This window comes from Macaca fascicularis, chromosome 9 (assembly GCF_037993035.2).
Source record: "Macaca fascicularis isolate 582-1 chromosome 9, T2T-MFA8v1.1".
NCBI classification, from domain to species: Eukaryota; Metazoa; Chordata; class Mammalia; order Primates; family Cercopithecidae; genus Macaca; species Macaca fascicularis.
In genome coordinates this window covers 76,277,346-76,291,269 of record NC_088383.1, presented here as the reverse complement: position 1 = coordinate 76,291,269, position 13,924 = coordinate 76,277,346, and the positions used below count along the sequence as shown (strand labels likewise).

General features: G+C 50.9%; 1 protein-coding gene across 3 annotated transcripts; it reads right to left on the bottom strand.

Moving 5' to 3' along the window:
* Positions 1-1,535: 1,535 nt before the first annotated feature.
* On the bottom strand, positions 1,536-10,534 carry TYSND1 (trypsin like peroxisomal matrix peptidase 1). 3 transcript variants are annotated; one of them, XM_045361069.3, is made up of 4 exons: positions 9,266-10,534; positions 7,686-7,816; positions 6,519-6,704; positions 1,536-3,656 (listed from the first exon to the last, which is right to left on the bottom strand). In XM_045361069.3, exons 1-4 carry the CDS (start codon positions 10,429-10,431, stop codon positions 3,439-3,441), a joined length of 1,701 nt encoding a protein of 566 aa, XP_045217004.1. In that variant the 5' UTR covers positions 10,432-10,534; the 3' UTR covers positions 1,536-3,438. The 3 variants fall into 3 exon arrangements, with proteins under 3 accessions (XP_045217004.1, XP_045217007.1, XP_045217006.1); XM_045361072.3 differs by having other exon boundaries at positions 6,519-6,615; XM_045361071.3 differs by lacking the exon at positions 6,519-6,704.
* Between the last annotated feature and the right edge of the window lie 3,390 nt (positions 10,535-13,924).

The following is a 13,924-nucleotide window of genomic DNA, read 5'->3' as shown; positions in this document are numbered from 1 at the left end:
CAGGTGTGCACCACCATACTTGGCTAATTTTTTTTTTTTTTTTAAGAAACAGGGTCTCGCTATGCTGCCTAGGCTGGTCTCAAACTCCTGGGTTCAAGCATCCCAAAGTGCTGGGATTACATACGTGAGACACAGCACCTGGTCTCAAATTAGGGAGCTCGTCAGTTCTACCTCCTGTGTTGTCACTTACCTCACCACACCCACCAGTCCTGCCTCAGCTGTCTTCTCTCTCCAAGCCATTGTAACTGGTCCCTGGGCCTGTCTTGCACTTTTCCAATTTTCTCTCCACAAGGAAGCTGTGCCACACTTCCTTGTCCCAGCTCCTGCCGCTCTCAGCCTGGAACACTGTTTCCAGTCCACTTGGTAAACTCTGAACTCTCTTTTCATGAGTTGAGTTTCATGAACTGAGTTTCAACGTTTCATGAGTTAAGTTTCATGAACTGAGTTTCAACTTTTCATGAGTTGAGTTTCTGAACTGAGTTTCAGTTCAGAAACTGAATCACCTTGATGAAGCCTTACCTGACCCACCCCTTCTGGGTCCCCAGACATATTCTTCCCTGGAAAGAGCTTCCCTGCTTATTGCACTAATGGGCTGACACATCAGTCTCCCCAAGTAGCCTGTGGGTGCCTTGATACCTGTATTAGTCCATTTTAATGCTGCTGATAAAGACATACCTGAGACTGAGATGAAAAAGTGATTTAATAGACTCACAGTTCCACATGGCTAGGGAGGCCTCCCAATCATGGCATAAGGTGAGGAGGAGCAAGTCACATCTTACATGGCTGGCAGCAAGCAAAGAGAGCGAGGGCTTGTGCAGGGAAAATCCCGCTTTTAAAACCATCAGATCTGTGAGACTTATTCACGGTCACAAGAACAGCAAAGACCTAGCCCCACGATTCAATTACCTCCCACCAGGATCCTCCCATGACATGTGAGAATTGTGTGAGTTACAATTCAAGATAAGATTTGGGTGGGGACACACCCAAACCATATCAGTACCCACATGTGTGAGAATAAACCCCCCCCCAACCCCTCACAGCAAAGTCAGCCCTCAGATCTAGGACTCTGCTACCATTAACTTACTGTAGAACTTCTCTTAAACTAGCCATGACCTCTGGACCCATTCCTAATCTATAAAGGGAAGAACAACCATCCCAGGAGTGTTCTGTGATTGCCCCATGTTTTAGGAAAAACTCTCCTCAAATCGTGTTTTCCCTCTACTCTCATGCCATCACAATCATCAACACAGAAGACTTCAGTGACCAAATGTGTGTGGCGTTTCCCCACCAACAAGCAGTGAACATCAGCTGGGTGTCCTCTAATTCAGTTCCAACACTATCTACCCAGAGACATTGTCAGACCCCACAGGCTAAGGGTTTAGTTTCCAAGACCGCCCCCCTCAACCACACCAGGCACAAGTCTAGGCCTCCAGAACTTCTGACCAACTGGCTTCAAGTTGAGGTTCCCACGACCTCCTCTTTGGGTTCAATTAATTTGCTAGAGTGGATCACAGAACTTAGAGACACACACTTACTTATGTTTACCGGTTTATTATAAAGGATATCGCAAAGGATACAGATGAAGAGATGCACATAGGGCAAGGAATGAGGGAAGGGGAAGGGGTGCGGAGCCTCCATGCCCTCCCTGGGCACACCACACTCCAGGAAGCGCCAGGTGTTCAGCTATCCGGAAGCTCTCTGAACCCTGTCCTCTCGGGTTTTTATGGAAGCTTCATGACATCAGCATTCCTTCCCCCAGGATTGAGACTCTCTCATGGGAAGGTCTTTAGGACCCACCATCAAAAAGGTGGGCAAACATTAGTGAAAAGATACCCAGAGGTCAGAGGCCTGCCCCCAGAGCCCTAACATACCCAATATTCCAACAAAGACTGGAACGAGGACTATGGGAGTCACGAGTCAGGAATGCTGGATGAAAACCAATATACATCATAACACCACATCCAGCATTGACACTTAGCACACAGGTGTTAGAAACAAATGACTCCTAGGCACTCTTCCTGCGTGGCCTCTGCCCACAGCCGCCCCTCACAGGGCTTTCAGCCTGCCAGTGGAGATCACTCGAGGGCCCACACATGAAGGGCCCTGTGCACATGGCACAGTCCTGACTCTGAGTTCGCCTCAGCTCCTGAGGGTTGCCCTGGCCTCATTAACCCTTGAACTCCCCAACTGCCACCCACCCTACGCATTTTTTAAGCACCTGCTGCCAGGTCAAGACCACCACCTTCCAGGACCTGCAAGCCCCACCCAGCTCTGACTGGCACATGACCAGCTATGAGGGCCAGTCTGGCAGAACAGTATCCCGTGAGCTCAAATCCTGCTGAGAAAACAGCACAGAAAGGGCACAGTGGCTCACACCTGTAAGCCCAGCACTTGGGGAAGCTGAGGCAGGAGGATTGCTTGAAACCAGAAGGCTGAAACCACTGTGAGCAACAAAGCAATACCCCATTTCTACAAAAATAAAAAAATTAGCCAGACGTGGTGGTACATGACTGTAGTCCCAGCTATTCAGGAGGCTGAGGCAGGAGGTCTCCTGGAGCCCAGGAGTTCGAGACTGCAGTGAGCTATGACTGCAACACTGCACTCCAGCCTGGGTGAGACAGCAAGACTACAGCTCTAAAAAAAAAAAAAAGGAAAGGGTGTGTTTCTTTGCCTGGTACTTGCCTATTCCCAATTCAACTCCTGGAAAAAAGAAATAATTTGATATATAAATAGAGGTTTTTCAATAGATCATGTTTATTCCCAAGCCCCAACCAGATATGTTCTACTCCTCAAGGTCCCCGAGACCCAGGCTGTGGGCTGGAAAATGAAGGCACAGTGTCAGAGTGCCCCTGTTGGCATATGAAGACCCAGGAGTACTGACCTTCAGGGATCTGCCTGCACTGCCCACGGGCCTGGCACAACAGGAGGCACTCCTGTTTCTGTCCCTTCTGTCTCTGTTCTTGAGAGCAAGGTTTCTGCTGAGATATGCTAAGGAAGCCGAGTCCTCTGTCAGCCCTGACCTGACTGACAGGCAGACAGGAGCCAAGGCCCCAGTGAAGCTCCAGGATGATGGTGGCCCTCAGGGGAACAGACGCAAAACCAGGCACAGGCCTGCCTTCCAGCTGGCATCTACCTGTCAGGCCCAGAACCTCTGTGCAGTTGAAGTGGGCTCCCCAGAAGGAAAAACAATACAGCTGAGTCTAGTGCTAGGGGACAGAGAACTGGGGTTTCAAGAAAGCACCCCAAAACGGGCTCTTCCCATGGGGCTGAAGAGAAGTTGGCCCCAGAGCCCAAAGCCCAGACTGCAGTGGGTGAAGATGAGAAGCAGCCCAGGCCCCTTCAGGAGCTGGGCCCTGAATCCTGAGGCCACCATCACCTCAACATCACTTCCTACAGCAGAAAAAGGTCACTCTTCTTTCCAGAGGAGGTAACACAGCCTCAGAGCTTGCTCCGCGGGGCCTCTGCCAGGGGCCGCTGCAGCCGCCACACCACCCGGACCGGCTCAGCAGCGCGGTCCAGCTCCCGGAGGCCACCCAGGTCTTGGGTCTGGCTGTACTGCTGCAGGGCCGGCTGGAGCACCGTGATGGGAATGCTGAAGTTCAGGTGGGGGTAGGTGGCCCCCGTGTTATTGTCCCGGGTGTTGCTGGTGATTATGCCTGTTGAGGAGTCAGAGAGCAAAAGGGGATGTGAGCCAGGAGGCAGAAAGGCTGGAGAAGGGAGGAGGACCATCTCCACCCTGGAGCCCAGGGCCGGGTAGGACTGGAAACCACCCCCCATGGTGACAGATGCTGAGCTTCTAGACATGAATACCTGCTGCCCACACCCGTTCCTGGCTTTACGTTCTCCTTCACACTCTCAATATCTAACACACTAGATAGTTCACTTATTTCACTTGTTATCTTTCTCTCCACCTAGTGTCAGCTCCATGAGGGCAGGACTTTGATGTTTTATTCATGCAGTCTCCCCAGTACCTGGAACAGTGCCTTATGCCAAGTAGGCTCTCAACAAAGGCTTGTTGGATGGATGGATGGATGGATGGATGGATGGATGGATGGATGGATGGATGAATGAATGAATGAATGAATGAATGAATGAATGAATCAGACCCACAGACATGTTTTGTTTGGCCTGTTCGGTGCATCGATGTGTGTGTAGTTTTTTAAAGTTAATTTCAGACATAAAGAAGCCTTGCCTAAATACTGCAGAATTCTATATACCCTTTGACCAGCTTATGTTCAGATCTAATGTCACCAAAAAATATTTACCAAAACCAAAACATATACCTTGGTACAATCCTGTTATTAAGTGAACTATGGAACTCATTGGCATGAGTTGCACTAGTTTTTCCACTAATGTCCTTTTTCAGTTCCAGCATCCAATCTAGGACTCCATATTGCATTTAGTTGTCACATCTCCCAAATCTCTTCCAATCTGGGTCAGTTCCTCAGTCTTTCCTTATCTTTCATGGCCTTGACATTTTTAAGAGAGCAGGTTATTTTATTTATTCACAGGTTTTTTTGTTCTTGTTTTTGTTGTTTTAGAGGCAAGGTCTCACTCTGTCGCCCATGCTAGAGTGCAGTGGTGGGATTATAGCTCACTGCAACCTTGACCTCCTGGGCTCAAGTGATCCTCCCGCCTCAGCCTCCCTAAAATATTTTGTAGAGATGGGGCCTCACTGTGGTTGTCCAGCTTGGTCTCAAACTCCCAGACTCAAGCAATCCTCCCGCCCTGGCCTCCAAAAGTGCTAGAATTACAAGTGCAAGTCACCATACCTGGCTTTTTTTTCTTTTTAAATAAACATACAATTTATTTTTTTGAGATGGGGTCTCGCTCTGTCACACGGGCTAGAGTGAAATGGTGACCATAGTTCACTGCAGCCTTGAACTCCTGGGCTCAAGTGATCTTCCCACTTCAGACTCCTGCATAGCCAGGACTATAGGCACATACCACCATGTCTGGCTCAGGTCAGTGATTTTAGAGAATGACCCTCAGTTGAGGTCTACCTAATGTTTTCTCATGACTACTGGATTGGTGCAAAAGTGAATGTAGTTTTTGTCATTACTTTTGTTTTGCCATTACTTTTAATCGTTTAAGGGTACACATTGTTGGGAAGAATACCATAAAGCCATGTGTCCTTCTCAGTGTCTCAGCTGTCTGATGTCTGTATGGAGTACTTGTGATGTTCACCTTGATCACTTGGCTGAGGTGGTATCTGCCAGGCCTCTCCATGGTAGACTTAGTATTTTCCTTTCTTTTGTTTTAACTAAAAAAAATTTTTTTTAATAAGAGGCAGGGCCTCACTATGTTGCCCAGGCTGGTCTTGAACTCCCACTTCAAGTGATCCTCTTGCATCAGCCTACAGAAGTGTTGGGATTACTGGCAAGAGCTACCACACCCGGCCTAGACTTATGGCTCTAAATATTACTTACGGATCTAATATTTCCTCTTTGTAAGTACTACATATTTAGAGGAAATTTATACTAAAGCTATGCAAATAACAATTTTACTAATATACTAGGGTGGAACAGATAAGTAAACATATTGTAGACAGCAGGAGCAAGGTTTTTCACTACAGGAGAAAGAATAAACAAACAAGGAGAGTTAGACTGGACTGGAGTTGGAGGTTTCTAGATGAACTCATGTCTTTTTCTTTTTTCTTTTGGATAGCTAAACAGACTGCTTTTCAAAAACCTGAATGTTACCAAACTTTAAAAATTGATCGGACTGGGCGCGGTGGCTCAAGCCTGTAATCCCAGCACTTTGGGAGGCTGAGATGGGCGGATCACGAGTTCAGGAGATGGAGACCAGCCTGGCTAACACGGTGAAACCCTGTCTCTACTAAAAATACAAAAAACTAGCCGGGCGAGGTGGCCGGCGCCTGTAGTCCCAGCTACTCGGGAGGCTGAGGCAGGAGAATGGCATAAACCCGGGAGGCGGAGCTTGCAGTGAGCTGAGATCCAGCCACTGCACTCCAGCCTGGGCGACAGAGCGAGACTCCGTCTCAAAAAAAGAAAAAAAAACAATTGATCGATGTAACGGCCACATGTATTTTTTTAAAAAAGCTTTGCATGTCTTGTGAAAATATTAGAATACCAGCCAACGTTAGGCCCATCCTCCTTCACGGCCACAGTCGGCTGTGGCTGAGTCGAGTGTGCTTCAGTTTAGACCCCTCCCCTCCCCTCCCTGTTGTCTTCTCTCATTCATTTGCTTTACCTTTCCAGCCTCTGTTGGCTTTTGAGTCTGTGATGCTTTGACTAATCCAACTCCTGAATTTCGCAGATCAAACCAGATTAGATTAGTGGCAGAGAAGGGACCAGGGCCCAGATCTGTTTCCTCCCAGCTCAGCATCCCTCCCTCTCCACCATCAGGAGAAGAGCCTGCAAACCTTGGCTAGCTCACTCATAATGCCCACCATTTTCCCAGAGAGAGGGTGCATTGGGGCTGGCTACAAGCACTCATGGGGTGGGACTGAGGTTCTAGCAAAAGGAAGGGCAGGAGGGGGACAAAGAGCTGGTTACCAAGGAGGTTTCCTGAGTGGTTGGAGAAGAGGGGTCCCCCACTGGAGCCGCTGTGCACAGCACATGTGGTCTGCAGCATCACGGGCATGCCATCCACCTGCACCACAGCCGAAAGGATGCCTGAGGTCACCGAGGGCCCACAAGCCTGGCCAAAGACGCCAAAGCCCACCACACTCACAGCCTCGCCTGCCAGGGAGGGAAGGAGGGTGAAGCTGGGGACACCTGTGTTACAGCAGGACTCACACTCCCTAACCCCCATCCCTACCCTCTCCAAACGCCCCAAACCTCTCCAGCCTTCAAGTTTCTGCTCAGATACTCCTGTCTCCAGAGAGCCTTCCCCAGGTCCCCTGGCTGGAAGAGGCTGGGAACCGCATTGAGCTCCTAGCACTGTATCTGCATGACCACTTCTGAGCAACAGGCTGTTCCCCAGTCCTCGTTCCCTGGACAGGCAGGGCAGTGACTTTTAGGAGTTCCTAACACCTAGCTACACGCTGAATAAATGTTTATAGAATTCACATCCATCTCCTCCTGGGACTCCTAAGAAGTCTCTTGGTGAAAAGAAAAGGTGACAATGGCTATAAGGCAGCTATGACCTTCCTTTTCCAAGTGCAAGGCATGGAAATAGTGCTTTACAGGCAACATCACACCCAGCCCTCACAACACCCAGAAGTAGGATACATTAGCCCCATTCCAAAGACGTGGAAAATGAGGCAGAGGAGAGTTAAGAAGCCTGTCCAAGGACATGGGACTAGTAAGTGGCAGAGGAAAGATGCTCATCCAGAGCCCCTGCACCCTTCATCACCGTATCACTGCCTCCATGGAGTGCAACATCGGTACTTATGTGGCAGCATCACAAAGCCTTTTACCCAAATCATGCCCCTGGAGCCTTGAAAGTGTCACGTGCCTCTCTGACCAGCCTGAAGTAACTGTTAAGGAACCCCAAAGCCCCGCATCCTCACACTACACTGCTGCAGGCACTCAGGGAAAGGGCGTGTTTTATCCTTCACAGGGTATTCCACATTCCCTACCAGCACAAGAAGGGAGGCCTCCAAGGACCTTGACCAATGCCACCCTGACTTCATGAGAATGCCCAACACTGATTCTCTTTCCTGAGGCCCACCCTAGCCCAGAGGGGCCCACCTTCAGGCTGCACCCTTGGTCCTTTACCTTCGTGGAAGTGCTCAGCGGGCACAGGGATGGGGACATCATCCAGGTCCTCCTCCAGGCTCACCACTGCTATGTCATAGGGACATGACTCCTGAGTGGCAAATACCACACGGCCCCAGATGGCCACACTCCTAGGAGCAAGCGAAACAAACAACAGGCTAGCTTTCTAACTCCTCAGTTCTTGGGAGAAATCAAGGAGCTGAGAGTGACGGTAAAAGTCATGGACTTGGAGTCAGAAGATCTGGGTATCAGCCCTGAAATCGATCAGCCAGGCAACTCTGGGCAAGTCATGTAAGCATTCTGTGGTATCTCCAAAGGTGGTTGACAACCTGTGCTACTTCTATAAAGCTTCCTGTACCTGAATAATCAACACTGACACTTAGTGAGTATTGTGGGCCACGTTTGGTGTTAATGCTTTGTGGACATCATTTAGTCCTCACGACCCTATAAACTAGGCACTGGCATTATCTCCATTTTAGGTGGTATAACAGAGGCCCAGAGACCCTCAGTAACAGTCCCAACACCAAACAGAAAGTGGGAGGAGCCAAGGCAAACACAACACTTTCCTTCACTGCCTCGTTGATACCCCCAACAATCCCATCAGTTGGTGGGGCAGATAAGACATGGTTTTACTCCTCTGGGTCCCTATTTACACTGCGTGGAAGGCTCCATTCCATGACATTTTGCATCAACTCCCAGGGAGGCAGCTTAGATAAATTAAGTGACTTGCCTAGGATCAGACAGGGGTGTCCTACTACACACTCTGTAGGGGTAGCTTCCAACAGACCTAGCAGTCTCCTTAGGAGCAAGGGGCATGTGGGGGGAGTGGGAGGAATCTGGTAGGTTCCCATACACCATAGGGAAACCTTCATCATCAGTCTTCCCAATAAAGTCATGGCTGTCCAATAGGCCACCAGTGGGGACACCTGTGGCAAAACTGGGCTGTGTTACCCACACCTGGCTAAGCTTGGGGACTCAGGAAAGAGATTTGGAAAAGCCTGGGCTACAAGGCTGGGTTGAACCACGTACAGCTGCCTGGGCCATCCCCCTACATTCTGATTAGGTAGAAACCCACGTTCTGTCATTTTCATTCAGAAGGGAAGCTCTGGCTAAGCTCTAAAAGATGGCTAAAATTAATAAACCCATCTCATTACCCCAGAAGGGCACCATCCTGGGCCTCTGGGACCTTATCAGTTTCAGAGGAGAAGCAGCAGAGTTAGAGAATATCTGTTCAAAGGGCCAGAGAACAGTGGGGTATGGTGTGCAGGGTTTTCAGACAGCGAAGCTGCCCAGAAGAAACTCAGACTTTGAGGGGAGCTCAAAGATGGCCAGTTCCGGATTCAGGGTGTCCCACAGTACCCAAATCCAGAGCTGCTTGGAGCTTGACACCTTGCTCCTGATTCTCCCCGCGGGGGTTCTGGGTATAAAGGATGAGGGGAGGGTCTCAGGTCTCTACCCACTACACGCCCAAAGCATCCGCATGACACAAGAAAAGCCTGCACAATACTCAAAAGTATTAGGCCTGGACCCAGACCTGAGACCTGGAAAGGGATGGAGTGGGGTCAGCCCTGTGGGCTTACTTGGGGGTGGTGGAGCGCACCAGGACCCTGGCTGCTTCCCGAGGGGACACGTGCCGGCAGGTCACTACAAGGCGGGGTGCCACAGCCACTCCGGAGCCCCATACGGTGCCGCACTCCACCAACACGGCCGCGGCTGCCCACAGGGGCCCGGAGTCTCGGAGGGGCAGACCCCACGGGACGCCCACCTCTGGCGGCAGGAGAGCGGCCAGGGCAGCGGCGCTGGGGCGCAGGCGGCAGAGCGCGTCGCGGGCGGCGCGGAAAAGTGGGGCGGCGGCGCAGAGCAGCGTGAAGCCCACCCATTCGCCGGCCTTCCAGCAGAGCGGCGCCGCCACCAGCGCCACCAGCGCCCCCGCGGGCCGCGCGGTGAACACGCCGCCGCCCTCGGTGCCAGGCAGGCAGCGTGCGTCGGTAAGCAGCAGCGGGCCGGCCACGTTGCTGAGCACCCCGCAGCTCAGCGTGTTGAGAAAGATGTCAGGGCAGAAGGCGCCGAAAGGGGAGCCGCAGACCAGCAATGGCGCGCCCTTGGGCACGGCCCCGAGAGGCGACACAGTCACGGCCGGCCCGCGCTCCTCCTCCACCTCCTCCTGGCCTAGCCGCACGCCCAGTAGCGCGAACCAGCCCAGCGCTCTCAGTTGATCGGCCTCCTCCTCCTCCGACACTTCGTCATCCGGCGCCGCGCTCGAGAAGCGCCACTGTTCCGCCGCCTCGTCCCCGAAGAGGCGCGCGAAGTGGGCCCAGAAGGCCGGGCAGCTCAGCAGCAACAGCAGCTCTGCGGGAAGCCGGGGCTGCAGGGGACGCCCGCGGGACGGAGCAGATGGGCCGGGCTCGAGGCCCGCGCACTGGGGCGTGCACAGCACTGGGCGGCCCCGCTCCGCGCCGCCCCCGGGACCCGCGGCCGTTGGGGCCCACTGCACGTGCAGGCGCAGGTCGTCGCTGCAACTGTCGCCAGGCAGGAAGGCGGCGCCGGCCGCGGTCAGGACTTCGCTGCCAGCTCGCAGGAAGGGGACGAAGATGCCCCCGTGGCAAAGCACCAGGCCCGGGCTACGGCTCAGGATTACCCCGCTGCAGCTCCATGGGCCCGCCTCGGGCCGTCCGGCCCGGGAGGCGCTCACCACGCAGCCCGCCTGCTCGGCCGCCCTCATGGCAGACCCCCACTGCCTTCCCATGGCCTGTAGGCCAGACACTAGGGGGCTTCTCCGAGAAACCGCAAGCAAGCGAGCGACAACCCCTACCCGGTCCGGCTGAACCGGCCTAGCGCCACCCACAGCTGGAAGCGAGAGGCGCAAGCTCTCACTCAGGTCTTCCTCATCGAGCCCGATTGGCTAAGCCCCAACTGACCCGACCCGATTGGCTGGGCTTGTGCCGAGCTCTGATTGGCTGCCTATTCTGATTCTCCTTTCCCCGCCCTCGTTGGTTTGTCCAACCTGTGGGACAGAGCCTCTGCCCCATTACCCCGGATGAGCCCGGGGGAGAGTAAGAGGCGTGCGGCGTCATAGGGAATCCGAGGAGAGGATGGTGGGTTCCTTCAAGTCTAGTCGCTTGTTTGCTGGACTGTGGAAAAGGGAATAGAAATGAGCGCTGACGTGGCTAGATTTGCCCAGGCCGAGACAGTACCTGTTAGCATCTGCCCAGGTCTAGGCGACCTTCGGCCTCTGACCCCTGGGATAATATGCATCAAGGAAATCCTTGGCCAATTCAGTATTTTGAAAATTTAAAAGTAAACCCTATAGCAATCCACTAGGGGGCATGGAACTCTCAAGATTACTCCTAGGATTTTTTTTGCTGCCAAAGCCCCAACACAAATCTCCGAGAAACTGAATTTGCTGTAAATTAAATTGCCCTTTAAATCGACTATGATGAACAGTAGCTGAAATCAAAAATTTTAATCATACAGCCCTATATTTTGCAGTGTGCACATTTCACATAACATAACCACCGGCCAGGATTTATCTAGGCCAGGGTCCAAATACTTTCTGTAGAAGGCCAGAATGGAAACAGTTCCAGTTTGGGGGACCATACAATCTGTCTCAAATAGTCAATTCTGCAGCTGTTGCATACAAAAGCTAAAGGAATGGCGGTGGCTGTGTCCCAATAAAAAGTTACAGACGTTGAAATTTGAATTTCATATAATTTTTTTGTGTCCAAAAATAGCATTCTTTAAATATTTTTTCCAACCATTTAAATGTGTAAAAACCTTTCTTAGCTCACAGGCCATACAAACACAGGCAGCAGGCCTGAATTGACCCACAAGGGATAGTTACCATCTCTAGTGTACGCTAACATAAAACTTCTCTACTTTTCCAAAGAAGTACCCTTTAGGTCAGAGGAGGATGAAGGAATATGTCAAGGGTTGGGAGCTTCATGATACCCTCAATCAGTCACCACAAGCTAGACAGTTTACAAAGGTCTGCTTTATCACTGAATTGATATAATACACATTAATTTTTATTAAGGTTACTATAGTATACTACCAGCATTTGTGAAAAAATATTCAATTGCTATTTAAATTCTCTAACCTTTCTGCCTGAATTCTTTTTTTGTTTTTGCTTTTGTTTTTTGAGATGGAGTCTCACTCTGTCGCCCAGGCTGGAATGCAGTGGTATGATCTCGGCTCACTGCAACCTCCGCATCCTGGTCAAGCGATTCTCCTGCCTCGGCCTCCCGAGTAGCTGGGACTACAGGCGCACGCCACCATGTCCGGCTAATTTTTTGTATTTTCAGTAGAGATGAGGTCTCACCATGCTGGCCAGGCTGGTCTCGAACTCCTGACCTCGTGATCCTTCCGCCTCGGCCTCCCAAAGTGCTGGGATTACAGGCGTGAGCCACCGCACCCGGCCTCTGCCTGAATTCTTTAAAGTTAACACTGTTTGGTATAACACCAGCACAACACAGGATAATGCTCCCAGTACTCCCAGTAACACAAACCTGCTAGAGAAAGGAAAACGATTATCTATGATAGTATGAGGCAGGACTAAAATGAGGCCGTCTTGCCATAGCAGGCAGTCTTCCTTTGGTTCTATGACACAGAAGGTGGCTTGATCAGAGCAAAATTTATCCCAACTTCCTAGCAATTAAAGAGTTTTTCTCTTGGTGGAGCACAGGGGCTCACACTTGGAATCCCAGCACATTGGGAGGTTAAGGCAGGAGAATTTCCTGAGCCCAGGAGTTTGAGACCAGCCTGGACAACATGGTGAGACCTTAACTCTACAAAAATTTTAAAAATTAGCCAAGCACAGTGGTGCACCCCTGTGGTCTCAAGCTACTTGGGAGGCTGAGATGGGAGGATCACTTGAGCCCAGGAGGTCGAGGCTGCAGTGACCTATGTTCATACCAATCCACTCCAGCCTGGGTGACAGAGCGAGACCAACTCAAAAAACAAACTTTCTCTCTGGAGTCCAGTGATTCTCCCTCAATGCTCAAGACTCCAGCATGAACTGTTGGGTGCTGGGTTTTTCTGTGTTTACAGCAGACCATGGTAAAAAGAAGTCCCAAGTCACAACCAGAACAGCCAAAGTAAGATCTTTTAGTGCTAGGCTCACTGACTGAGCCTTTAATCTTATGTTCCACTTTGCCTCAAACAAAACCAACTCATTTGCCCATACAACCCATGGCATCCTTTCATAGTAACAAGGACAACAGGACACCTCCAATACTTTTTTTTTTTGAGACGGAGTCTCACTTTGTCACCCAGGCTGGAGTGCAGTGGCATGATCTCGGCTCACTGCAACCTCCGCCTCCCCAGTTCAAGCAATTCTCCTGCCTCAGCCTCCTGAGTAGCTGGGATTAAAGGTGCATCCGACCATGCCCGGCTAATTTTTGTATTTTAGTAGAGATGGAGCTTCGCCATGTTGGTCAGGCTGGTCTTGAACTCCTGACCTCATGATCCGCCTGCCTCAGCCTCCCAAAGCACTAGGATTACAGACACGAGCCACCGCACCCGGCAACATCTCCAATACTTTAATACTTGGTTGAAAAGAACCCATTGCCCTGTTTCCCACTGTTTGTCCCAGTACTTTAGTTTTATGATCTCATTTGGGTTTTTCTAAAAGCAAGGCTTCCTACAAGCCTAGTAAAGGAAATTCTTTCCCATTGTGCCAAATGTAGCATTTAATTGTTTTTTTTTTTTTTTTTTTAGAGAGTCTTGCTCTGTTACCCAGGCAGGAGTACAGTGGCGTGATCTCGGCTCACTCAACCTCCACCTTCTGGTTCAAGCGATTCTCCCGCCTCAGCCTCCGGAGTAGCTGGGAGCTACTCCGTGTACCACAATGCCCAGCTAATTTTTTGTATTTTAGTAAAGATGAGGTTTCACCCCTGTTCCCCAGGCTGGTCTCAAACTCCTGAGCTCAGACAATCCACCCACCTCAGCCTCCCAAAGTGCTAAGATTACAGCGTGAGCCACCACATCTGGCCAATTCTGTGTAAAATGAGTGAAACACAGCTAAAACTAGAGCTAGTCATTGCTGGCATGTTAATACGAGATTTTGCTCAAACATCTGCCATCCCCATCCTGTTACAGAGATGACCAACAACCCTGGGTCCACAACATGTTCCAAATCTCTCAAATAGTACTAAATCTATTACCTCTAGCACCCCACCCTTTTTCCCCCTCCTGGTGGCAAAATTCAAGTATCTCACACGCACCCTAAATGTCTCTTCCTC

Excerpts from the sequence above, each read along its gene's own strand:
- TYSND1 (XM_045361069.3), bottom strand. The coding sequence starts at position 10,431 with ATGGGAAGGCAGTGGGGGTCTGCCATGAGGGCGGCCGAGCAGGCGGGC. Across the intron at positions 7,817-9,265 it reads GTGCGCTCCACCACCCCCAA|GAGTGTGGCCATCTGGGGCC; the intron begins GTAAGCCCACAG and ends GCTTGCTCCTAG. Across the intron at positions 6,705-7,685 it reads CGCTGAGCACTTCCACGAAG|GCGAGGCTGTGAGTGTGGTG; the intron begins GTAAAGGACCAA and ends CCTCCCTGGCAG.